Source organism: Myxocyprinus asiaticus, chromosome 15, assembly GCF_019703515.2.
Source record: "Myxocyprinus asiaticus isolate MX2 ecotype Aquarium Trade chromosome 15, UBuf_Myxa_2, whole genome shotgun sequence".
Lineage (NCBI taxonomy): Eukaryota > Metazoa > Chordata > Actinopteri > Cypriniformes > Catostomidae > Myxocyprinus > Myxocyprinus asiaticus.
This window is the reverse complement of record NC_059358.1, coordinates 42,257,326-42,285,029: the sequence shown is the minus strand read 5'-3', so window position 1 is coordinate 42,285,029 and position 27,704 is coordinate 42,257,326. Positions and strand designations below refer to the sequence as shown.

At 38.4% G+C, this 27,704-nt stretch overlaps 1 protein-coding gene across 1 annotated transcript; it reads right to left on the bottom strand.

The window, feature by feature from the left end:
• cdcp1a (CUB domain containing protein 1a) lies at positions 1–27,704 on the bottom strand. The gene is made up of 9 exons (XM_051718235.1): positions 27,527–27,704; positions 26,624–26,821; positions 16,987–17,316; positions 16,352–16,723; positions 13,833–14,030; positions 3,270–3,647; positions 2,651–3,007; positions 2,061–2,142; positions 1–1,932 (listed from the first exon to the last, which is right to left on the bottom strand). The coding sequence occupies exons 1-9, from the start codon at positions 27,603–27,605 to the stop codon at positions 1,536–1,538; spliced, it is 2,391 nt and encodes a 796-aa protein (XP_051574195.1). The 5' UTR covers positions 27,606–27,704; the 3' UTR covers positions 1–1,535.

Sequence of the window (27,704 nt, the reverse complement as noted above, 5' to 3'; positions counted from 1 at the left end):
TCAGCAACTGTCTGTAAAGAACAGAAAGGGTATTAAAACAGACATTATTCAGTGTCAAATGGATTGTGTGGATCTCATTTTTGGACACACCAAACAAGTCAAAACAAACTTTTAAGGCGGTTTTACACGGGACGTGGTCACCGCATTAATTTTCATATGAGAGTGAGGCGGCAGGCGGCAAAACAGATACTTCTTATTTCCAATGTGAATTCTCAGTCACACACATCTAGATATGTTGACATTAAAATTGTGCCTTATTTCTTTGACAACTCATTGCCTCTTCTTTCTCTACACTGTGAAGAACATGTTATTTGATTTTTTTGTTTAGTCTACAAAAACAATCAAATCTACTCATATACTCTTAAGTGCCCATTCTCTTTGTTGTTTGGTATGCTGCTTCACTTAGGTGACATCTGCTACCGAAGGCCATTCACACATCTGCCCAAAGTAAGAGATGCCTCTTACCATCAATCTTTTGTCTGTATTTTGCCCATTTACACTCTTTTATAAACACAGCTTTCTATAGTATCAGTGTCATCATAAATTACAAAAAAAGAATGTAATCAGTGAATATTAGGGCAGCGTATAACATGTTAGCACATTAGCACCATAAATGCAGAATGTAAACATGGCAAATTACACATTGTCTACTGCTGATATATTACTTTAAATCATCATTGAGTAGTTAAAACAGCTTCTTTTACTGATCTCATGTGAATTCTACTCATAGAATGAGGCATGAAGTCATTGATAACATATTTTAATGTCATATTAGTTAAGGTTTAACATGTAGTCTTGAATGTCCTCATAGTTAAAAGCTCCTCTTCGGCATGGCCGGTATCTGAATGTTCACAAACAGAATACCATTGCTCAGCTGTTTCAAATTTGTTTTTGGCTCAGAGTGAAGAACGAACTAAAGAACATTAACCATTTTTGCTCTGTACCTTGTATGTAGTTTTATATTTCCTTCAGACTAGATGAAATTTCAGTTTTTGAGATAAACATAAAAAAAAAAAAAATAAATAAAAATAAAAAAAAGATTATATTATTGTCCCTAAAGTCATTAAACAATGTCGATTCAATGAATTTGTGGTTCAGCATCCAGCTTCGGTCCTCCTTCGTCCAGCAGAAATGGACAGAGTCACCTATTTGTTTACCTGTTGAACCTCCTGTATCTGGACAGACAGCATCCGAACTCCTGATTCAGACTCCTACTTGCCGCCCATGACGCGTTCAATGTACAGAGGTGAGATTGGCCAGTTAAAGGTGGCAGAGAAGAATGCTTTGCCATATAATAAAATGTCTGTTTAGAGTTTTCAAATGTTTTTCTTCCTTTTTCTTTTTCTAGGGAATTTCCAAACTACTTATGGTACAAATATATTGTAAATAAGCAGTCTATTCACATACAAAATCAATATTTACATAAAAATCTTGGTTGGGCACTTGAAAATTCTTAATGTTACTAATGAAAATGTTGAAAATCTCAGTCTGCAGCACTTAAGAGCATTATTAATTCAATCAAGTACTCTCTTTCGTCATACTTGCAGTCTGATTTCATAGTTCCCTTCCTCAGTGTTTTCAATTGGAGTCTGCAGTGAGCCAGATTTAGTTGACTGTCCTTGTAAATTACCATAGAGCTCACTGTCAACCAAGGTGTGGTCTTTAGTTATGGGGCCTCCACCTTTTCTTATGGGTCTCTTCGGCAAGGGTGGGCCACTCTGAGGATGGCCAATCTCATCCCTAATGGGTTCTTTACACTGTTTGTTCACATCTTTGAGTAGATGGGAATATACAAGAGTGTCATCTATGTACACATAGTTGTGAGGATCCTCCTCCTCCGGTGTTTTGGGGACACCATGGAGGCCTGGAAGTATGGGATGCTGGTTCGAACTGTAGATGGACACTGGGGGAACCTTAATCCTCTTCTTCTTCCTGCACAACATTGAAAGATGTACAATACTAAGTTTAAAATGAGATGTTAGGCTCCATTGGTTTCTCAATAACTCTCAATGGGTGATTCTCACAAAACCTATCAAGAAAATTTTACTCTAAACACTTACCTGAGAACAAAACAGATTGCAGTTGTTGTAATCACTACCAACAGAATCCCCACAATACTCAGGATGATGGTCAAAAGATTGCCTAAAAGCATGACAATGAACATTGTTAACTTTTAACCCAGTTCAAAACACCAATGTAGACCAGCATGAATTTCTATTTTAGTTTAGGCTTGTTTAATCTGGTAAGTATTGGTTTGGTGCTGGTCTAGCTGGTGAGCCACAGTCTGACCATGCTGCTAGTATGGTCTGTCTTTTGAAACTGGGCAACACCCACAAAGGTACACCCACTGTACCTACTTTTCAATTTCAGGTACTAATATGTATCCTTTTGGGACAGATAAGGTACACTTATGTTCTGATTGACATGTAAAGGGTACAGTGGGTGTACCTTTGAGGGTAATGCCCTAGTAAAAGCTGTTGTACTCCTAAAGGTACAGTTTTTGAAAAAACATTTCTGACAGTGCATATGTTGGTGATTAGCAAAGCTTGGTCTTGCTTCTATTGAAATATAAGGACAGTTCCAAGTGAATCTATTGTTAATGACAGAGGAAAGCCTGAAAAAGATTCATGGCCAGTTAGGGCTCTCTTACTTGTATTGTTCTGCAGTGTGATCTGCATCATTGCCCTGAAGGCTCCTGTCGGTGACTTGCAGTTAGTCATGTTGAGGTAGAAACTTTCTGGGACCAGCAAACCCTTAATTATCACATCATTTTTAATGCTGTACAATATCTTTTGGGAATGAATGCTCTGGACTGTGATGCTTGTTTGAGCCCCCTTACAATTGAGCTGGCTGACATTTATGAAGTCCAGATTGCTCTTCAGCTGTGGATCCAGATTAACAATCCAAGAAATGGTACAAGACGGTTTCATTGCAGATGGCCAGGCTGGGGTCACCAACAAAGTTGGATCATTCCTTTTTGTTGGCACAAGAGTGAATATATAGTGCTCTGTATGTTTAAGGCAGAACAACAAATATGCAATAACTTATGACTTTTGATATCAAGAGGAACATTTACTCTATTGAACATTTTTATTCAAGAGTATGTATGCCAGTTCTAAGGCACAGAGAGTTTCTACACATTACACCACATTTGTTTTAAATAATCAATCTCTTGCAATATACCCTTATTTCCTCAAGGATAAAAAGCAACTTCTGTCAGCAATAGAGTTGACTAGTATTGGTCATGACTGTATAATGACAATATTTACCTGATATTTCTTGTGTAAATGAATAGATTAAGATGGGGTTAGTTGTATGACTCCGGTCATTGACATTTGTTAGGGAGGCAGTTACTGCAATCCTGGATTCACGGATCTGTATTTTCTGAATGGGTCCCTGTGGACAAAACTGCCCAACAGTGATGTCATGGCTAACATGGGATACACTTAGGAGAGTGTTGCTTTTGCATGTCTGTTCAGGCAGAGAGTGGTGAAGACCACCTGTAGGGGACTGTAGCTCCACTGTACTGTTCTCTGGACCTTGGAGGTGCCATGTAACTGTCTTTAGGACTCCAGGGATACACTTGTAGAAGTCATTGAAATTTAGAGGGAATGCAGTGGATGCACAGGTTCTCCACTCTTTACATTCTGTTGGTACAAAAACATAAAGTAATCTGATGAATAAAAACCTTCAAGAAAAACCTTCATTCAGAGTTGAATTAACCTATTAATTTGAATCCCATCCCACTAGATTGGTCACCATACTTTTTTTTATTACTCCTCTTACAAATTTTGTCCAGTCTTCACAAAAATTGGCAAGTCTCATAACACTGACCAAACATATATCTGATTTTCACATGCATTACTAAGAAACAAACTAATGAATTCAATTGTGTCTGTGAAAAACTGTAAAAATCTCAACAATGCTTTGGCCAGGGGAGTCACGTGATGCTATGTGAGGGTTGATCGCTTAGAGGCGAGCTCTGCTTAAACTTTGCAACAATTATCCTTTTAAGCCATATTAACAGGTGAGAACTGTAATAGTTTTGTTTGTTAAACTGGGCTGGGAGGGCAGGATGTCAACATTTTTTAAATCGTTGGCCTGTGGGGACATTAAAAAGCACTTATGTTCTCACACATCGAAAGCCTCACAGGATCAAGATTGCAGAGGTCCAGTTGATAGTGACAGCAAGCTTTGTGACGTAGGTAGGGATATCTCGAACATTTATGCAGCACTAACGATGTGGAGGGCCTCGCAGGAATACGTCGAGCGATCACATCTATGGAGGCGAAACTTTCCACCCTGATCAGAAGAATGGATGATGTTGAAAAACGGGACGAGTTTCTGGAGTCAGCCAAAAGAGAGCTACAGGCTAACCTGCCTGCTTCCAAGGCTGATGTGGAATGGGTATGGGAAAAACTAGAGGATATGGAAAATTGGAGCAGATGTAATAATTTCCATTTTGTTGGAATCCCCCAAAGGAAAGGAAGGTCAAGATATGGTGCAGTTTTTGGAGGGGCTTATTCCGAGTTCTCGGTCAGCTTCCCAAAGCAGGTAACAGACCCCGATCTATCCTGACAAAGACTTTATGCTATGAGCAGTGACGAATGAAGTCAAGTTTTTCTGGGAGGACCACAACATCATGTTTATTCTGGACTTTGCTAGAGCTACTCAAGCGAAGCAGGACAGATTCAAAGAGTGTAAAAAATTACTGCACCAACAGAAGCTTCGCACTGCTTTATCCTGCTAAGCTAAGAAATGATGCCAAGGATGGATGCAAGACTTTTTACATGCCCACGACAAGCTATGGCCTTCATTAAATCAATGGTGTGAGTGGGTAATTTTGCCTGCACTCGATCAACAATACAGACTACACATCGTACATTTAACTGATGCAGCTTGAGAGGGTTTGTTGTTCTGTTGTCTGCACACTGGCTCCTGCCTGACTCTCTTTTATCTTTTGTTTTTTTTCCCCTTTTTTCTTCCTTTGTTGACTTGTTTGTGGTTGTGTGTATGTGTGTGTGTGTGTGTGTGTGTGTGTGTGTGTCATCACATTGATAAGTAAGCATTTACAATTTAAATCTCTCAAACAGATCAAAGATATTTTAGGAACAGTCATTATTGTATTGGCTGAAATACAAGGACAAAATCTTATTTTGGCTAATATTTATGCACCCAACGCTGATGATAAGAACTTTTTATAGATCTTGAGGGAAAGTTACAAGCAGCTGGGATCCTTCATGATATGGTTTTGGGTGGAGACTTCAATCTTATAATGGATCCAGTCTTTGATCATAGTGATGCAAAAGTGTGTAGACCCTTTAGAGCAACGTTGACACTACAGAGGATGTGTAAAAATCTTGGTCTTACAGACATTTGTAGACTTCTGAATCCATCTGGGAGAGACTACACCATTTTTCCATCAGTTCATAAGATTTACTCTAGAATAGATTTTTTTTATACCTAAGTCACTTATTCCATCTGCCACTGACTGCTCAATTGGGAATATTTTAGTTTCAGATCATGCTTTAGTGTGTTTAAAAATGTTGCCACATATAGAAAAAAGAAAATCTTTAACATTTGTTGAAATGCTGGGTCCTGTAGAAGGGATGTATTAAAGACAGAAGTCAGTGTTTATGCAGAAACCAATTGGTCCTCAGTGTCCTCTGTGGGCGTGGCATGGGAGAAACTTAAGGCAGTTCTTAGGGGGCAGATCATACAATGTGCCTCATTCATTAAAACGTTAAAAAGTGCTGAAACAGAGCTGAAGCACCGAATGTCATCCAGTGGTCTTAGGGAGTTGACTCAACTAAAGTATAGGTACAATACTATTTTGTCACAGAAGGTAGAGTTTTGGTTATTCAGGGCAAGATAGACATACTTTGAGTCAGGGGTACAAAGCAGGGAAACTTCTTGTCAGCTATATAAAACAGAGAGAGTTTTTTTTCCACCATTCATTCAGTGAAATCTTCTGGAGGCAATATATTTACTTATGCCACAGATATTAATAAAGCCTTTAAAGAATTCTATTTCGATCTTTATAACTCCACGTCTATGTCTACCGATAAGGATATTAGCAACTTCTTAGAGCCATTAGAACTCTCTAAATCAGATATCACTTTGGAGGAGCTTTTTGAGGTAATTAAAGCCTTGCCAACAGGTAAGGTACCGGGGCCAGATGGATTTGCCACAGAGATTTTTTTTTATCTTATGTCACAGAACTGGCTCCACTTATGTTAGAAGTTCACACAGAGTCATTAAAGAAAGGTGAACTACCGCCAACCATGACACAAGCCCTGATCAGTCTCATTCTCAAAAAAGATAAAGACCCAAATTAATGTAAAAGTTATCGTCCATTTTCCCTGATCCAGTTAGATGTAAAAATATTGTCTAAAATTCTGGCTAATCGATTAAGCAGAGTAATTACATCTATTATACATATAGATCAAGTGGGGTTTTTTCGTGGTTGTAGTTATAATATTAGTATATAATATTAGACATTTTTTAAATATTATGTGGTCAGTAGCGAATGATCAGACTCCAATCACTGCCATCTCACTTGATGCCGAGAAGGCGTTTGATAGGGTGGAATGGGACTTCTTTTTAAGATTTTGGAAATGTATGGGTTTGGGAACACTTTTATTGGGTGGATTAAGTTACTTTAAACAACCATTAGTGGCAGAGCAATTTCAGATTTTTTTTTCTCTTGGTAGGGGAACCCAGCAAGGCTATCCTCTCTCCCCTTTATTGTTCTGTCTTGCCATGCAACCATTAGCAGCTACAATAAGAAAAGTGTATGCTTTTCCTGGCTTTGTAGCAAGAGGTGTGGTGCATAAACTTCTACTTTATGCAGATTATACAATATTATTTGTCTCCAACCCTAGTAGATCTATGCCTAGCCTCCATAAAATTATTCATTCTTTCTCCAAATTTTCAGGATACAGGATGAATTGGTCTAAATTGGAAGCTCTGACAGCATATTGCCCTGCCACGGCTTTCCAACCTGGCACCTTTCAGTGGCCTAAACAAGGCATTAGGTATTTAGGCATTTTATTTACAGCAAATTTGAGAGATTTAGTTAGAGTTCATTTTTACCCATTAATGAAAAGGTTCTCGTGTGATGTGGATAGGTGGGCTTCACTACATTTGTCTATGGCAGGGAAGGCCAATGTTATGAAAATAAATTGCATCCCCAAATTCAATTATCTACTACTGTCTCTCCCTCTAGAAGTTCCTCTTTCTCATTTTTTTGTGATTAATATTTTATTGATTCATACATTAAACCAAGAAAAGCAAAACATATTTACACAGAATCAATATTTAACCCCCACTATTAATATTATTTATTTCAGTTGGCATTGCCAGCAGGTGGGTGTGTCTTTAAGACCAAGCCTATACAATTTAGAGGGGGTCCAACAGAATCGATGTAAAATCTTGAATTGCATAAGGCGCACCCTTGCATCTCTAGATGCAGACTTGATGTTTTTTTAGAATCCTAGCCCACACTCCCTCCTCCAAAACCAAGTTTATATCTTTCTCCCATAATCTCTTGATAGAAGTTAAAGCTCCAGCTGTAAATACCTAAAAAAGTGAGATCTGGGAATCCCAAAATGTTGTACCAAATTTTCAAAGGATCTCAAAATTCCACTCTCATATTGGTCACCAAGTGTAGTAACCCCCCTCACAAACCACTCTGACCAGCAGAAAGGGGACTTATTAATACATCATTTTGGGTTCAGCCATATGCTCAAGGCAACATTTAAATAAATGTCTGAATTAAAAACTCTGGACACTTTTGTCCATACCGAGTGCAAATGTGAGATAACGGGGTGTAACTTATCTTCTCCGGTTAGTTTGATAGAAAGGCTTTGCAATGGTGAAACAGGGGCAAGAACTTCCTGTTCAATACAAACCAGGGATGGGCTCTCTCAGGTGGAAGTGACCAATGAGCCAGATGTCTGAGACTGAATGCATAATAATAAAAACAAAATCTTGGGTAGGCCTAGCCCATCTATGTCAATCGGCCTATGCAGCTTACTGAAATGTAATCTGGGATATTTACCATTCCAAATGAAGGACTTCGCTATGCTATCAAATTGCTTGAAATAAGAGAGGGGGACATCTATAGGGAGAGACTGTAGCAGGTAGTTGAATTTTGGAATACAATTCATTTTAATAACATTAACCTTCCCAATCATAGATAAATGTAATGAAGCCCACCTACCCACATCGCTCGAAAAACTTTTTATTAAAGGGTCAAAATTAACTAAATCACACAAATTTGCTGGGAATAAAATACCGAAATATTTAATGCCCTTTTTGGGCCACTGAAAGGTGCCCGGCTGAAAAGCCATTACCAGGCAGTACACTGTCAGAGCAAAAGCTTCAGATTTAGACCAATTATCTCTGTATCCTGAGAACTGAGAAAAGGAATTAATAATTCTGAGGAGGCAAGGCATAGATCTAGTAGGTTCGGAGACGAATAATAAAATATCATCTGTGTAAAGCAAAAGCTTATGCACCACACCTCCCACCACTACCCCTGGAAAATCATCCTCCGTTCTTATCTTGGCTACCCCCCGGAAAATCATCCTCCTTTCTTATGGCGGCTGCTAATGGTTCCAGGGCAAGACAGAACAATAATGGGGAAAGGGGTGAACCCTGCCGGGTGCCCCTATCCAGAGTAAAATAATCTAAAATTAATTCATTTGTTTGTACTGCCGCTACCGGGTGTCTATAAAGTACCTTAATCCAACCAATAAAAGTATTCCTGAACCCATACATTTCCCAAATCTTAAAAAGATAATCCCATTCTACCATATCAAATGCCTTTTTGGCGTCAAGTGAGATGGCAGCGACCGGAGTCTGATCATTCACCACTGACCACATTATATTGATGAAACGCCTAATGTTATCAGAAGAGTTACGGCCCCAAATAAACCCCACCTGATCTATATGTATAAGAGATGCCATAACTTTACTTAATCGGTTAGCCAAAAGTTTTGACAATATTTTAATGTTTAGCTGGATCAGGGAAATTGGACAGTAACACACTCGCTTGGATCTTTGTCTTTTTTAAGAATCAGACTGATCCGGGCTTGCATCATGGTTAGCGGAAGCTTTCCATTTTTTAATGATTCTGTATAAACTTCTAGCAAAAGTGGAGCTAGTTCTGTAGCAAAAGATCTAAAAAACTCAGCGGCAAAGCCACCTGGCCCTGGAGACTTGTCTGTAGGCAAGGTCTTAATTACCTCGCCAAGCTCCTCCAAGGTTATCTCAGAATCAAGATAATTATTTTGCTCAGCCGTCCATTTAGGAAGTTCTAATGGTTCCACAAAGTTTATAATATCCTCATCAGCAGACGAAGACATGGAACTATAGAGATCAAGATAGAATTCTTTAAAAGCATTATTAATATCAATGGCTGAGGTAAATATTTCACCACCAGCAGATTTCACTTAGGGAATGGTAGAAAAAGACTCTGTCTGTTTTATATATCTAGCCAGAGGTTTTCCTGCCTTGTCCCCCAACTCAAAGTATGACTGCCTTGCCCTGAATAAGCAAAACTCCACCTTCCGTGACAAAATAGTATTATATCTGTATTTCAATTGGGTCAATTCTCTGAGGCCATCAGACGACATTTGCCACTTCAGCTCTGCCTCTGCACTTTTAATATTCCCTTCCAACTCCACAAGTTCTCGTGCTTTGGATTTTTTGGTGAATGATGCATACTGTATGATCCGGCCCCTAAGAACCGCCTTAAGTGCCTCCCAAGCTACGCCCACAGAGGATACTGAGGACCAGTTGGTCTCCATATAAACATTGATTTCAGCCTTTAACATTTGTTGGAATTCAGGATTTTGCAAAAGGGATACATTAAAGCACCAAATATATGATTTCCTTTTCTCCATATGTGGCAGCACCTCTAAACTCACCAGGGCATGATCTGAGACTAAAATGTTTCCAATTGAGCAATCAACAACAGATGAAATGAGGGACTTATATAAATATAAATAAATATATATTTATATATATATATATATATATATATATATATATATATATATATATATATATATATATTCTAGAGTAAATCTTATGGATTGATGAAAAAAATGTATAGTCCCTACCAGATGGGTTCAAAAGTCTCCAAATATCTGTAAGACCAAGATTTTTACACATCCTGTGAAGTGTCAGTGTTGCTCTAGGGGGCTTGCACACTTTTGCTTCACTATGATCAAGGACTGAGTCCATCAAAAGATTAAAGTCTCCCCCAAATATTATATCATGAGGGGTGCCAGCAGCTTGCAACCTTCAAGATCTATATAAAAGCCTTGCTCATCAACATTAGGTGCGTAAATATTAGTCATAATAAGACTTTGCCCCTGAATTTCTGCTAAAACAATAATGACTCTTCCTGATTTATCTTAATCTGTTTGAGACATTTGAATGGTAGATGCTTACTTATCAGTGTAATGACTCCCCTGCTCTTACTTGAGCCAGCACTAAAGAAAACATGTCCACCCCATATCTTCCCAAATTTTTCAGCTTCCTGTGGGGAAAAATGCATTTCCTGAAGAAAATATTTCTTATGCTTAAGAAGAGAAATAACCTTCCTTCTTTTTATGGGGTGCCCCAACACATTCACATTCCACATGGAGAGAGAATCCGCTCATATTAACATTTGACATTTTGACATATTAGAAAAAATTGATTGTGTGTCAAAAACAAAATTATAAAGACCACATTCCATCATTAGTGCAACAATCAAACCCCGAACTTCCCCCAGAACCAAACAAACATTAAAAAGAAAAACGTGCGCATTAACCCCGCGCACGAGAGCACTAACTGTCGTCTATCCCTCTAAATTCAAACAATCCATGTACGCCTACGAGAGCCCCCACGACAACTTTGCCATCGGATTGCTCAAGTCCAGTATTTCTATACAAATTTTGTGAGACAGAGTTACACAACAACAGATAATCTATAAAACAAACTCCAGCCAATAAGCAGAATAAACACAAAGAATGTGTAGATTCATCCACATAACTGTTCTGAATGTGTGTTATTCCACAAAACAAACTTCAGCCGCTAGGCAGAACCAGCACAAAAAAAAAAAGGGTGCTCAGTTTCCACGGACAGTCAAACGAATGTTCAGTGAGCCGGCCCATTCGGCTGCTTCATGAGTGCAACAAATGACCTAATCACTCCAAAGACTTGCAAGAAATACTCCAGCCAATAGGAGGCATAAGCACAAAGAATGTGCAGATTCATTCACTCAGCAGTCCCGAAGGAGTGTTACTCCACAAAACAAAACAAACTCCAGCCACTAGGTGGAACCAGCACAAAAAGAAACGAAAAGGCACTCAGTTCCTCGAACAGTCAAGTGAATGTTCAGTGAGTCAGTCCATTCGGCTACAATGTGATTACCGCAAAATAACTTACTCACTCCACTGACTTTCTGAAGGACATTGCTTGCTGTGGGCATGTAAATGTTTTGCGGCCATCCTTAGCATCTATTCTCAATTTGGCCGGGAACATCAGTGCAAAAGCGACCTTCTGTTGATGTAAGAGTTTCTCGCATTCCATGAATCGATCACGATTCTCTCTTGTCAACTTCACAAAGTCTGGGAACAAGAAAATGCTGTGGTTCTTCCAAAAAAGCCTTCCTTTACTCCTCGCCTTGCGCAATACAAGATCTTTATCGGATGATCTCAGAATTTAGGCCAGATATGATGAGCCCTGTGAGCTCGCTTGATTTCCATCTTATGGCCTGTTATGTCAAGCAGATTCCGAAAAAGCCCGTCCAGGAATTTCACCATATCCTGACCCTCTTCAGCTTCAGGAATTCCCGACGATTCGGACGTTATTCCGCCAGTTGCGGTTCTCCAAGTCCTCCAATTTCTCCCAGACAGGCTCCAAATCCACCTTGGTCGCTAGCGGATTAGCAGCTACTTCCCTCTTCGATGACTCCAGATAATCGACATTCTCGACATTCCCCACTCTTGTGACCACCTCAGTGAATTTTGTCTCCATGGCAGTGATCGATCGATGTATTACAGCAAGATCCTCCAAGTCAGCAACGACCTTCATCAGCATTGCTGACATGCTCAACAATTCTTGCCGAATTTCCCTCACTTCTCCAGCCAAATCGGCTCCCTGGCTCACGGCCTGCTGCTCAGGGGTATCAGCTTGAGCACGTATGTGTCTTTTAATGTCTCCAGAACCTGAGGATTTTGAATTCTTTGACATATTGTCTTCCTAGAACAGTTAATGAACAGGGTGTATCGAATCTTACCGGTTTATGACATAAAAAAGTATTAAAACTAGCAAAGTGCGCAGAGCTCACCGTTCACACGTCCGAACCTCGCATGGAGTCACGTGACCTTACCTCTTTCTTATTTTAAACAATTTGAAAGGATATCTAAGTCTTTTATTTGGTATGGTAAATGACCTCAGTTGCATTTCAGTAATTTACATAGACCAATTGACAAAGGAGATTTAGGCCTCCCCAAAATTTTGTTTTATTACTATGCTTTTAATCTTAGACACTTGGCCCATTGGTCTCTTCCACCGGAGAGAGCCCCTCCCTGGTACAACATTGAACAAGTGGTCCTTGCCCCAATCTCACCATTGCAAAGTCTTTCTATCAAACTGCCTAGAAAAGTACAAATGCATCCTATTATTTTACACTTACATTCAGTATGGACAAAGGTTTCCCGTATGTTCAATTTTGATATATACCTAAATGTTTCCTCAAGCATATGGCTGAACCCCAAATTGTGAAATAATAAGTTCCACTTTTGCTGGAATGAATGGATGGATAGGGGTGTTGCTACATTTATATTTATTTTATATTTATATTATATATATTTTGTTTATTCTGTTTTTGTTTTTTTAAATACAAGAATCAATAAAAAGTCTTAATAACACACACACACAAAAAAACAATGCTTTGGCAATTTGAAACTAAACTTTGTAGGGGTCTTTACCACTGTAGTCTGAGCGTACCTGAGAAGCTTGGTGACCACCTTTGTGTCAAAAACATAAAAGCTAATTTGCTTAATTCCTTGGGTTATGCTGAGTCAAACAGATCCAATTTTTCCAAGGTTGGCTATATTGCCTCTCTGCCATTTTTTATTTGTTGTAAACTGTTGTATCTATTCAACTATTTGTCATTATAAAACTAAACTTGGTAAGCATCATCAGCAACATCTCCTGAGGGAACCCGACCAGTTTAGGAACAGCATCACCTCGTAAACAGTTTTGTTTTTACTAAACGTCCTACAAATTTTGTCCAGTGCACATCATATTTGGTTAAAATAATCATTAGACCATGCCAGACAAAAGCTATTGAATGGATTTTTTTGTATGCAAACCATTATCATGTAGCAGCAAAACAGCATTTTCCAAGCTGTGCTTTTTTGTGATGACTCTCATCTTGGTATATCTCTTTGCAACTGTCAATGTTGTGGTAGTGCTAAAGATCTGTGCTGGAGATGAAGTCATGGTTTGAAATCAGCATGGAGCAACTTATGAACCATCCCAATTTTGCAATTTCGATGCCTAATTGCTACTCGCAGCTATTATTTACTTTCATTTCAGGAATAAGGTTTTAATATGCTTAAAGCATGGTAAGTAAGAGTCTTGAAGTCCGAATTCTGTCTGAAATAAGCTGGTGAGTCTGTTGTTTTAATAGTGACTGGACGACACCAGAGTAAACAGTGAAACAAATATTTACATAATAAAACTAAAATAAGTAATTTAGGTCATTATCTTAATTATGTGTTCATTTTAGAGTGTGTACTGCCTTATGCCATAAAGATGAGTACCTATGGTTTGGTTGACAGTCAACTCTAGTTCATCCTTGTTGCAGTCAAAGAAATTAAGTTCAAAATGGTCCCCTGAAGCTACAATGATTGTGTCCATTATGAGCGATCCCGATTTCAACACACAGGCTGACTTGGGATCATTTTTCTTAACACATATCTGTAGAGTTTCCTTCGCCGGCAGATCCCCTTCACACTGACCTGCAACAATGCCAAAAATAAGAAAAAAATGTTGTTATCAATAATCAAAATTCTGCTTATATGAGAAAGTGGGGTAATATGAGCTAAGTAGGCAAGGAGAACAAAGACACAGGTAAAAACTAATGCACATAACTGTAAATCTGTTGCAGGTTTTTGGATCTTATTTTGTTGGCTTTTATTTTGATGTTCTGGTTTTCATGTTCCTTGATTCCTCCCTTGATTGTATCAGATTTCTTGTTTGTTATTCTCTCCCTGTGTACATGTATAGCCGTCTTGTTTGTCGTTTCCAGGTTTTGTCCATTGTAGACTGTATATATGGTTAGTTCTTCGTTTATTTTTTGTGCATATTTTACATAGAAATAAATCTGCACTTAGTTCCTCATTACCACTTATCTATGGGAATAGATTATTATATAGTAACATGTATTAAGAAAGCTGAATTATGCAGCAAGACCATGTTGAAATGAATTAAATTCAGTTAATAAAAATTAATTACTGCAGAAATTGATATTACTACATAAAGAATATAACTGAACAAGATTTTATTTAATGGATGTCTGCTCAATGTTGAATGAATATCAGAATCAACATATAAAATCAATATTGATTCATTGTCTGAAATGAGTCAATGACTGTTGCTGTCTGGTTCATATTACTCCACCCTTGTCTGCACTTTAGATTCCACTGAAAATAAAGCAAGCGCTCTTCCTGTATCCCATGAGTCATGGGCTGGAACTACATTTTTCCAAAATGACACAACTGATAGCGTAATCTTTAGCCTTAGTAATCAAAGTAAATCCATCATCTTCATTTTTATGCTATAGCTGTTCATAATTTAGCATGTAAACACAAGTTATAGATTTTTTTTTTATCATTAAATGATATTTTTTATGAGAAAATTAATGTAAACAATACAGTTGTACAGCAAGAATGAAAACTATTTAATTTCTTACAGTTTAAGCAACTTTGTGAACTTGCAATACTCTTGATGGTGGTAGTTAAAAGTTTTTTTTGTTAATATAGAGTATTTTGTTGAATACATTTGTCACAATGGTTGTTAAAAATATACCTAGTATATTTAATATCTAATATGTATTTGCATAATTCAGCAGCAAATACAAAATATTATTATTCTTTAAAAGGATTACTGGGGGCCTGGGTAGCTCAGCAAGTAAAGATGCTGACTATCACACCTGGAGTTGCAAGTTCAAATGCAGGGCGTGCTGAGTGACTCCAGTCAGGCTTCCTAAGCAACCAATTGGCCCGGTTGCAAGGGTGGGTAGAGTCACGTTGGGTTAACCTCCTCGTGGTTGCTATAATGTGGTTCTCGCTCTCGGTGGGGCGCGTGGTGAGTTGTGCGTGGATGCCGCGGAGAATAGCGTGAGCCTCCACGTGCGCTATGTCTCCGTGGTAACGCGCTCAACAAGCCACGTGATAAGATGCGTGGACTGACAGTCTAAGACATGAAGGCAACTGAGATTCGTCCTCAGCCACCCGGATTGAGGTGAGTCACTACGCCACCACGAGGACTCAGAGCGCATTGGGAATTGGGCATTCCAAATTGGGGAGAAAAAGGGGAGAAAATAAAATAAATAAAAGGGTTACTGAGTGAATCTCAGAACATTTCAAAAACATTTTCCTGTCATATTTAACCCTAAATTAAAAAGAAATAAAAAATATATATATATTTTACTTAACTTATTTAACTTTATTTTAACTTTATTTTTTTATTTGTGCATTGTGACATTATTTTCATGAAATTTAACTACATTTTCTTCACCAGTTCTCATTACTGTAACGAAGAAAAATGTCATCATGGTAGAATTTATTGTAAAGCCAGTATTTATGTTGATTTAAATAAAAATCATTGTATTATAGTATTTTAGACTATGTTATTATGATTCGAATCTAAATGAGAATCGGTATTGAGAATAATAGGAATTACAAAAAAACTCAAAAGTAACCGTCCGGATGAATAAGAGTGATGAGAATTTAGGAAGTTAATATGCTTAACTGTTATGAAAATAATGTCATAATACAAAAAAGAATCCTAAAATAGGCTCCCATTTTTAAGCAAAATATAATATCTTATTTTTTTCTTTTGATTTGAGGGTGAAAGGTGACCTGGACATGTTTTTGTGAAATTCACACTACTTAAACCAGTGTTAGAGAACAGGACAGCAAGTGGTAATAACACTATAATTTACATGAAAATATGATTATATTGCTAAATATGTACATACAGTAAAAAAGACAATGTTAATTCTGGAAATGGATTTCTAGTTCTGCATACAAGATAAAAAAATCTCAACGTTACATACCCTTGATTCTCTTCATGGCAGTGATTTGGAAGTGCACCATAAGGCCTTTCGAAAAAGGATTTGGCCGTAGCATTTTGCAGTTCTTTAGCGAGAGGTTAAAGGTGCCAGGCTCCACTGATGGCTGGCTTGCATTTAGCTGTTTAACCAGAGGGTCCCTGCCTTTCCAAGTGTACTTCATTGTAGGGATGCTTGTAGGTTGGAGGCATGTTGGAACCATGTAGTTCAGAACACGTACGTCCACGTAATATGTGGAGGACACATTGAAAAACCACATTGTCTCAGTATTATCAGGGACACTGTCCGGATAATTTGGGGAAAAGAAGTCCTGGGTTGAAGTTGTCTCCGGAAGAACAACATGGATATTAGCAAGTGCTGTAAAATAGAGAACATTGAGCAGTTTACAAATGACAAATATTTTAAAATAATATTTCATAAATTAGTGCTGGGTTCAAAAGTCTGAGATCACAAGTGCCAAAGCTTTTTTGCATTTTTCTAATTTAACCATAATAATGTAATGTATTTAAGTATTTCTTAGTATTTTTTGAAAAACCTGATAGTTTCCCTGCATGATTAGAGAATAATCTCAGACCTTTAGTGTCCACTGCATTTACAGTGATACATTAAAGTGCACTCACAGTTTATTATATGCCTCACTGATACTCTACTAATTTTCATGTTCAGAAGTTGACCACCGGACACTTCCAAAGACATCTTGCCAACATTACGCACATCGACTTGTCTGATGGATCCATTCTGACAAAATCTTCCAACAACGACATTCTCCCCTGTGAGTGTGTAAATGTGTTTGTCTGTGCAGCTGTCTGTGGGTCCAATCTGTCGTAAACCCATCGGACTGAAATTCAACTGGATTGTCTTTGTAGCCGGGGGCTTAAGATTCCAGGTGAAGGTGCGATTGAACTTTAAAAAGGCAGGATGATCTTTGGGCTCAATGTTCAATGGTCGCACTGTGAAAGAGATGTGTTAAGTCAGAGACAGACAACAGATTTATTAAGTTCATTGGACAACAAGTGCAAAGCTAGATAGCAGGAACTTGTTTTGTAATCAGTAAACAGTCATTCAATTATAATTAAGAGAATAATGTTATGCGCTATAGACAATATTTTACAAAGGCCTACATTAGTTGTCGACTCCATCGGGTTTCAGTATGCTTAAAGTATCATGAAACCCCACTAGTTCAACACCAGTCACACCTCAGACTTATAAAAAGGCTCATGAAATGGGTGTGAAAAGATGTAAAAAGAAGGAAGGGAAGGGGGGTGGGAGGGTGTCAAGAAGGGCAGAGTCTCCCCTCCAGAGATGGGGGAAGGGGAGTAAGTCAGTCCGGTGGCGCTGAATCAGATGATCAGCGGGAGAGCGAGATAAAGGTGGGCCGGAGACGCCAGTTCGATAGAGAGAGAGACGCATGCGGCCGCGCTGCATGTGTGTCTGTGTGTCCTTATGTTTTATGTTGTTTTAAGTTCATTTATATCATTAAAAGTTACATTTACTGTTCAGCCAGTTCCCACCTCCTCCTTGCCCGTCCTTAACTGTTACACTACATCTTATGGAGTTTTGCATTCCTTGCCCACAGTCGCCTTTGGCTTGCTCACTGGGGGCCTAAAAACTAACCATTTTAAGGCATGCTTTTGAATCGTGTTATTCATTTAAACTGCACAATGAGAACTTTAAGACATCACAACATAATTTCTGTTACAGCATTATTTTCTGTGAAGCTGCTTTGAAACAATGTGTGTTGTGAAACTTGCTATACAACTAAAAATGACTCGACTAATATAAATTCATAGATATGTATTCTTACAAGGAGTATTTCAGGTTTAATACAAGTTAAACTCTATTGACAGCATTTGTGGCATAATGTTGATTAACTTATTGACTCTTTCTAAAAATATTGTGTTCAGTAAAGCACATGCAATGAAACGGGTCCAATACACAAAACATTAACTACACACGGTTTCAGAAGTATAGCCACAATACTTAAACATAATATGTGATAACAAAACTTTAGTGTTATAAAACTTTAGTGTTATAAAATCACTTCCATGTCAGCAATTTTAGCGGCGTCACATGCAGGCCTGAATCCCAGTTTCTTTTGCACGATGTAAAGGATACCAAAAAGACTGTTGACATTACTTTGAGTGTTCGGTTTTCATGTCTTCTGATTTTGAACAAGCCGTCATGCTTTCTTGTCCATGATCAAACGTACGGAGAAGACGTGATGGATGTGTGTGTGCAGGCAAGAAACATGCTTGCTCCAGTCCGGTTATGAGCTGCGGTCCATTCTGACGAGTGATTTTGATCTCACCTGGGTGTTTAGTGTAAAAGCTCCCTCTCATTTCTGTTCCACGTGTGCTGTTATTGAATTTATGCCGGCCCGGAACCGCTGTCATGTTTGGGTGTGATTTTGAACTCTTTGCTGTAATGTCATGTCATACATGAGGCAGCGCTGTGATTTGAAGAAAGTGTTCCTTCTCATGAATGAGAAATACACAGAATCTAATGACAAAGACACGTACTCTCTGACCGATCACATCTCAGACTTTACACATATACAGTAACTTTATGCATATTTTGTGACGTTGCGTCATCTTTAGTTTTTAAACCACATTCCCCTTAATATTAAACATAATGAGTGCTATCATTGTTTTCAGTGATGTGCAACATGTACAGAACTGTTATGTAATATTTTTTTGTTTTTTTCTACTATGGCAACAGAATTACAATGTTCTGAAGCCATTGCTGAAGCATTTTAACAATCAGAAATTGGCATAATTAATTCTGATTCAAAGTAATGGCCAGCATAGTCCAATCACTGCCAACAAGACATGTTCACAAGTCCCTGAGGTAGAATCCAAGTCAAGTCTCATGTCTTTGAGGTGGAGTCCAAGTCAAATCTCAAGTCTTTGAGGTGGAGTCCAAGTCAAGTCTCAAGTCTCTGAGGTGGAGTCCAAGTCAAGTCTCAAGTCTTTGAGGTGGAGTCCAAGTCAAATCTCAAGTCTTTGAGGTGGAGTCCAAGTCAAGTCTCAAGTCTCTGAGGTGGAGTCCAAGTCAAATCTCAAGTCTATGAGGTGGAGTCCAAGTCAAATCTCAAGTCTTTGAGGTGGAGTCCAAGTCAAGTCTCAAGTCTCTGAGGTGGAGTCCAAGTCAAATCTCAAGTCCATGAGGTGGAGTCCAAGTCAAGTCTCTGAGGTGGAGTCCAAGTCTAGTCTCAAGTCTTTGAGGTGGAGTCCAAGTCAAGTCTCAAGTCTTTGAGGTGGAGTCCAAGTCAAATCTCAAGTCTTTGAGGTGGAGTCCAAGTCAAGTCTCAAGTCTCTGAGGTGGAGTCCAAGTCAAATCTCAAGTCTTTGAGGTGGAGTCCAAGTCAAATCTCAAATCTTTGAGGTGGAGTCCAAGTCAAGTCTCAAGTCTTTGAGGTGGAGTCCAAGTCAAATCTCAAGTCTTTGAGGTGGAGTCCAAGTCAAATCTCAAGTCTTTGAGGTGGAGTCCAAGTCAAGTCTCAAGTCTCTGAGGTGGAGTCCAAGTCAAGTCTCAAGTCTCTGAGGTGGAGTCCAAGTCAAATCTCAAGTCTATGAGGTGGAGTCCAAGTCAAATCTCAAGTCTTTGAGGTGGAGTCCAAGTCAAGTCTCAAGTCTCTGAGGTGGAGTCCAAGTCAAATCTCAAGTCTTTGAGGTGGAGTCCAAGTCAAGTCTCTGAGGTGGAGTCCAAGTCAAGTCTCAAGTCTTTGAGGTGGAGTCCAAGTCAAGTCTCTGAGGTGGAGTCCAAGTCAAGTCTCAAGTCTTTGAGGTGGAGTCCAAGTCAAGTCTCAAGTCTTTGAGGTGGAGTCCAAGTCAAGTCTCAAGTCTCTGAGGTGGAGTCCAAGTCAAATCTCAAGTCTTTGAGGTGGAGTCCAAGTCAAGTCTCAAATCTTTGAGGTGGAGTCCAAGTCAAGTGTCAAATCTTTGAGGTGGAGTCCAAGTCAAGTCTCAAGTCTTTGAGGTGGAGTCCAAGTCAAATCTCAAGTCTTTGAGGTGGAGTCCAAGTCAAATCTCAAGTCTTTGAGGTGGAGTCCAAGTCAAGTCTCAAGTCTTTGAGGTGGAGTCCAAGTCAAGTCTCAAGTCTTTGAGGTGGAGTCCAAGTCAAATCTCAAGTCTTTGAGGTGGAGTCCAGGTCAAGTCTCAAGTCATTGGTCATAAGTCCAAGTCAACAGTTATTTTTGGGCAATAGTTTTTTATCTGCTGCTAGTTAGTTTAATAAACCCTGTATAAGGCCAATTCAATTTTGAAATAATAAAAAAATTAAATAAAGTACATAAGGTTTTACTTTAATAATGGATTTTATTTTTATACAGTAAACAATCAAAAAACTATTAATTTCAAATTTGCGTAGTAATTGGATCCAAAAGTTCTCCCTAAAATAAAAAAAGGAAACAGAATATTCATAGAAAATTCAGAAAAGATCAATTACTTTTTGTCATTCAATGCAAAAGGCAGTTGTCATTGCATAGTACTAAGTACAAATTTAATAACTGTAAATTAAATTCAGGAGCACTTCTTTTCTTTTAAAACAAGCAAATGTCTTTTGATATTTAAATGCAGGATTGAATCGTTCTTTTGTGTCGGTTCTTTTGAATTAGTCAAACCTACTACGATTTGCGGAGACCACGAGAAAAAAAAAAAGATGTGTAGGAATGAGTCAGAATAGCTCTCACAGGGAGACTAAACAGCACCTGTTCTCTGTATTCTGGTCCAGAACTCCAGACTAAAATTTATGAGCGGTGGTAACAGCACCTCATTTGGTATCACCTGTGGGTATGAGCTGGTATGCAGATGTAAATTTTTTGGTATCAACAACGGGAAGGACTCTCTTCTTTGGCTCTTGTTGATTCAAGTTCAGTCATCTCTTGGAAATTTGAAGGCAAACAAAACCAGTTATATTTTCCTACAGTTGAAGAGCATTTAAAGAGAACTGATTTTGCACAGAAGGAAAAGTAGCTTTGTCCATAATTCTTTAGGGCTTTAAAGCCCTTTATTCTATTTTGCATTTGCCTTTATGAAAATGTACCATAGTTTTTATAGTTTAAACAGTGGTATTTGTAACAATACCCTGGTAACCTCAGGAAATGATTTCTATTAAAACAAACTTGGGCATTTTTGTAATGAAAAACAGTACTCTAAACACATTTAAAACTATATAAACTATAAAATATAAACTTTTATAAACCACCATAGTTGTAACAAATATGAATATTCCCTTACTCCCCTAATATAGCATATTATAAATTTAATAGAGCTATAGTAGTAATATGATAATATTTATTATGAATATTTTTCTGCCTAAAATAGTATAGTTAATATAGTTAGTGTTACTACAGTAAATTCATGATATTTTTTCAATGGTGGCGATGTGTGAAAAGTCTGCTAATTTATGTCTGTGCATGTCACAGTGTTGAGGTACATTCCAATCGACCATTAGGGTCCTCCGAAGTGGAATTCACATGGTATTCGGCCATCTTAAGGGAGATTCCAATCTGAAGCGTTTATGTTCTGCTGGAAGGGCACTTCAAACGACATAGGGAATAAGTGTACATCGATGCATCACAGGAAGTGGAGAGGGAAATTTACCCACCAGTCATTGTGAACCAGCTGAGTACTGATGTAGTTTGTCTAAAATAAATGCTAAAATCAAATGAATGAAAGGCGTTTAAGATGCTGTCATTTAATTAAGCTTAATTTGCCTCAGGTGTGCTTTCTATGCGGTTGTGCTCGAGTGCAAAGCGCACGAGATGCGACCGTTACATCCATTATCATGACAATAGGTCATATAACAGTTAAGAAGACACACATATTATAAAATAACCACATAACATTTATTTTTTTAATTAATCAGCAACAGTCATTTAATTTACGGGTTACAAGTCAAGAGAAATATATTCATTCAAATGTATAACAATACATTACACATATACAAGTATACACGTGAATGTATTATATAAATGTAAATATATGGATGTAAGGTTATTTGTTGTACATTTATATGGATTTACATGAGTATTTTGTGTCATCTTGAACCCCGTGATCAGCGCGACTCAAGTGTCGTCTGTGTTTGATGACGTTGCAGGGTATTCCAAATGAACTAATTCTGTCAAGTGAAGTGGACTTCAACAGCTATCCCGTGCTCAGTGAGTAGGGAGCAGTAAACACTGCGTAGGGACCCTGCGGATTGGAACACACCTTTGGGCTTTTGGATGAACTCATTGATTCTTGATGTGATAATGCACAGTGAATATAGGATTTCTATGGGGAAAATAGTCCTATAGTCCACGTCTGGGGTCACTGTGTTTAACAGTGTGCCGTTTTGCGATAAATTCACTGAGATCAGCTTCATGTTGTTTTGTTACATGACTCGGTGCATCGAAAATTTAACTCTTTTATGACAATGTTCTGAACTGAGATCAGTCGGTTTGATTTAAATTAAATTATGCATAGCGTATAGTGAAGACAAAATATAAAGTCGCACATGAGGACGCGGGGTCGCATGAGGTTAAAGGTGCACTTAAAGTCATTTTTTTCCACATTAAACATTTTACCCCTAAAGAAATAGAACTTTTACAGTAGTACTATATGTTTAAAATCATGTACACTTATGTAAGATTAAGAGTCCATTCATATTAGTACCATCAGAGGCGTCATGCACCTATTTTTTTTTTTTTTTTTTGGAGGTGGCACCCTGGTCAGCCACCACAACTCCGGTATAAATCAAGGGACACAGGATCACCTTTTTAATATAACAATTACATTTACAGCTGTTTGACAATAAATGTGTATCAGTAATGGTTTACTGTTAATATTGTATTCCGTGTTTAGTTAAAGTGATAGCAAAAAACAAAACTTAAATAAATAAAATGGTTTGCATTTCCTAAGAGATAGTTGTTTCTCCATGAGATCATTTAAACATGAATAGAACTCCAAAATGTAAAATTGCTCACTCGTTCACTATTCTCTACAGTGATTGCCACACAACGCACTATGAAGGAGACAGGAAGCGATCTCTGATATATTATAGATCAGTGGGAGCGATCGTCTGTGCTTAAGGGAACTGAATAAATAAAGCTAAATGCCAGCTGAATAATGTTATCTCTTGCACAGTGTATACTGTAAGCAGAGAAAAAGTTGACATATGAATAAAGATTCCTGCCACAGACATTCTTTTTTACATGCAATAATCATTCAATTTAATTATCGAAGGTATAAGAAAATACATTTTTGTAAGTTTAAAAAATCATTCAAATCCTCAAAAATAAATGGGGGCATGGGCCCCCTGAGTTTGAATGGGCATGACGCTTCTGAGTAGCATATTAAAAGCCAATGTATTGTAAGTGGAGCTGGTCGCCTCATGGGGGCCACCATGTTGAGAGCTATTGCTTTTGCATGATGCTGCATCCACACCACTAGATGTCAGAAGAAGTCCAAACTGACTGGAATGGCCAAAGCAACGGAAAAATTACTGAGCGCAACTTCAAAACAAATGCTCAGGTGTGTAAAAAGTACAGAAATATTATACAAAAGTTGAAGAATGGGAACAGTGTCAATATTGTATGCAATTAATAGTCCAAGTGTCTAGTCAAGAACATACACTGGTGGCCAAAAGTTTGGAATCATGTACAGATTTTGCTGTTTCGGAAGGAAATTGGTACTTTAATTCACCAAAGTGGCATTCAACTGATCACTAAGTATAGTCAGGACATTACTGATGTAAAAAACAGCACCATCACTATTTGTAAAAATCATTTTTGATTAAATCTAGACAGGCCCCATTTCCAGCAGCCATCACTCCAACACCTTATCCTTGAGTAATCATGCTAAATTGCTAATTTGGTGCTAGAAAATCACTTGCCATTATATCAAACACAGTTTAAAGCTACACTATATTGCCAGAAGTATTCGCTCACCCATCCAAATAATTGAATTCAGGTGTTCCAATCACTTCCATGGACACAGGTGTATAAAATGAAGCACCTAGGCATGCAGACTGCTTCTACAAACATTTGTGAAAGAATGGGCCGCTCTCAGGAGCTCAGTGAATTCCAGCGTTTTACTGTGATAGGATGCCACCTGTGCAACAAGTCCAGTTGTGAAATTTCCTCGCTACTAAATATTCCACAGTCAACTGTCAGTGGTATTATAACAAAGTGGAAGCGATTGGGAATGACAGCAACTCAGCCACGAAGTGGTAGGCCACGTAAAATGACAGAGCGGGGTCAGCGGATGCTGAGGCGCATAGTGCGCAGAGGTCGCCAACTTTCTGCAGAGTCAATCGCTACAGACCTCCAAAGTTCATGTGGCCTTCAGATTAGCTCAAGAACAGTGCGTAGAGAGCTTCATGGAATGGGTTTCCATGGCCGAGCAGCTGCATCCAAGCCATATATCACCAAGTGCAATGCAAAGCGTCGGATGCAGTGGTGTAAAGCACGCCGCCACTGGACTCTAGAGCAGTGGAGACGCGTTCTCTGGAGTGACGAATCACGCTTCTCCATCTGGCAATCTGATGGACGAGTCTGGGTTTGGCAGTTGCCAGGAGAACGGTACTTGTCTGACTGCATTGTGCCAACTGTGAAGTTTGGTGGAGGTGGGATTATGGTGTGGGGTTGTTTTTCAGGAGCTGGGCTTGGCCCCTTAGTTCCAGTGAAAGGAACTCTGAATGCTTCAGCATACCAAGAGATTTTGGACAATTCCATGCTCCCAACTTTGTGGGAACAGTTTGGGGATGGCCCCTTCCTGTTCCAACATGACTGCGCACCAGTGCACAAAGCAAGGTCCATAAAGACATGGATGAGCAAGTTTGGTGTGGAAGAACTTGACTGGCCTGCACACAGTCCTGACCTCAACCCGATAGAGCACCTTTGGGATGAATTAGAGCGAAGACTGCGAGCCAGGCCTTCTCGTCCAACATCAGTGTCTGACCTCACAAATGCGCTTCTGGAAGAATGGTCAAAAATTCCCATAAACACACTCCTAAACCTTGTGGAAAGCCTTCCCAGAAGAGTTGAAGCTGTTATAGCTGCAAAGGGTGGGCCGACATCCTATTAAACCCTATGGATTAAGAATGGGATGTCACTTAAGTTCATATGCGTCTAAAGGCAGGTGAGCGAATACTTTTGGCAATATAGTGTATTTGGTTTGTTAAATGAAGCTTAACATTGTCTTTGTGTTTGTCTCTGAGTTGCCACAGTATGCAATAGACTGGCGTGTCTTAAGGTCAATATTAGGTCAAAAATGGCAAAAAAAGAAACAGCTTTCTCTAGAAACACATCAGTCAATCATTGTTTTGAGGAATGAAGGCTATACAGTGCTTGAAATTGCAAAAAACTGAAGATTTTATACAAAGTTGTACACTACAGTCTTCAAAGACAAAGGACAGCTGGCTCTAACAAGGACAGAAAGAGATGTGGAAGGCCAGATGTACAACTAAACAAGAGGATAAGTACATCAGAGTCTCTAGTTTGAGAAATAGACGCCTCACATGTCCTCAGCTGACAGCTTCACTGAATTCTACCCGCTCAACACCAGTTTCATGTACAACAGTAAAGAGAAGACTCAGGGGTGCAGGTCTTATGGGAAGAATTGCAAAGAAAAAGTCACTTTTGAAACAAAAAGAAAAGGTTCGAGTGGGCAAAGAAACACAGACATTGGACAACAGATAATTGGAAAAGAGTGTTATGGATCTTAACCCCATTGAGCTTTTGTGGGATCAGCTAGACTGTAAGGTGCGTGAGAAGCGCCCGACAAGACAGCCACATCTATGGCAAGTGCTACAGGAAGTGTGGGGTGAAATGTCACCTGAGTATCTGGACAAACTGACAGCTAGAATGCCAAAGATCTGCAAAGCTGTCATTGCTGCACGTGGAGGATTTTTTGATGAGAACTCTTTGAAGTAGTTTATCAAACTGTAATAGTAATTTTTCAGGTTATTAATGTCCTGACTATACATTGTGATCAGTTGAATGCCACTTTGGTGAATAAAAGTACCAATTTCTTTCCATAAGAGCAAAATCTGTACATTATTCCAAACTTTTGGCCACCAGTGTACTTGAAAAAACAACAACTAAAGTTTCCATGTTTAATCATACTTAAATATTTACAATAAAAAAGTAATAGTTTTTAATAGCTTTAGAAATAGAATGATTATCAACCCTAATACACAAATACACAAACCTTGATACACAAATATTGTTGGCAACCTGTTTAATCACAATTTTCATGGCCTGAATCCACTCACCAATCTCTCTGCTGATCTGCACAGTGAATATATTCTCCGGTCGGGAACAGTTGAAATACAAAAGTGTGTTACTTTTGATGAATGCAGAAGATCGGCACATCCGTCCAATACAAACTTTGCACTCTGACTTTGTGCTGATACTAGTATTAATGTGGATTGTTGTTCCCTCTTCAACAACAATGTTGAGCTCTACACTACCTGAAATAACACAAAGAGAAAAGGGGAAGTTGTCAAATGTGGACATTGACTTTTTCTAATTAAACAAAGATTTGAGGTCAAAAGGAACATTTTATATTTTAGATGTTTGTTGTTCAACACTTCTTTTAGGTCTTTCACCATTTTCACTCCACTTTTGTTTATTTATTTATTTATTTATTTGCAGGACTCATTTAAATAGTCCTGTGGTGCGATATATTCATTTTTAAAATTAAACATGTCTGAATGTCAAACTGGCTGCAGAACATTGCTTGATTTGTGTCAGTATAAAATCTGTATGAAATCCCTGTGATCAATATGTCCCTTATATCCTTATAACTGATCCCTTTCAGTCTTGCTCTGAAGAGTTTGACCACAAAAGTTCATAGGCAAATCACAGACACTGACCATGTTTTTTAAAAAAAAACATTTTTTTTTAAGATAAAGCATAATTAATTAGGTGAAAAAGCAGACTTTTAAAAATAAACAAAATGAAAAAGAGTTACCAAACAGCACTACAATGTTCAAAGTGAAACTGTGCAGTTATTACCTTGAAGCTCATTGATCTAATCTATATATAGTATATACGCTATATATATATATATATATATATATAAAAAAACTTTCGTTGGTGTAACCCGATGTAGTCAGGTTGGTTTATATATGTTACACATATACAGTACTGACTGCTCATGAGTCTGATGTTACCTGTGAGCTCCAGGACTGACGACAGGAAAAATAATATTCCATAAAGAAGAGGAACACCACTCAAATGCCAAATTCGCATGACTTATTGACTTATTAATGTCCCAGTAAAACTCCTTATAGTTGACTAAACATGTCAGGGTGAACCATTGACTGTAAACAGCAGTCTTGAAGGTTCTTC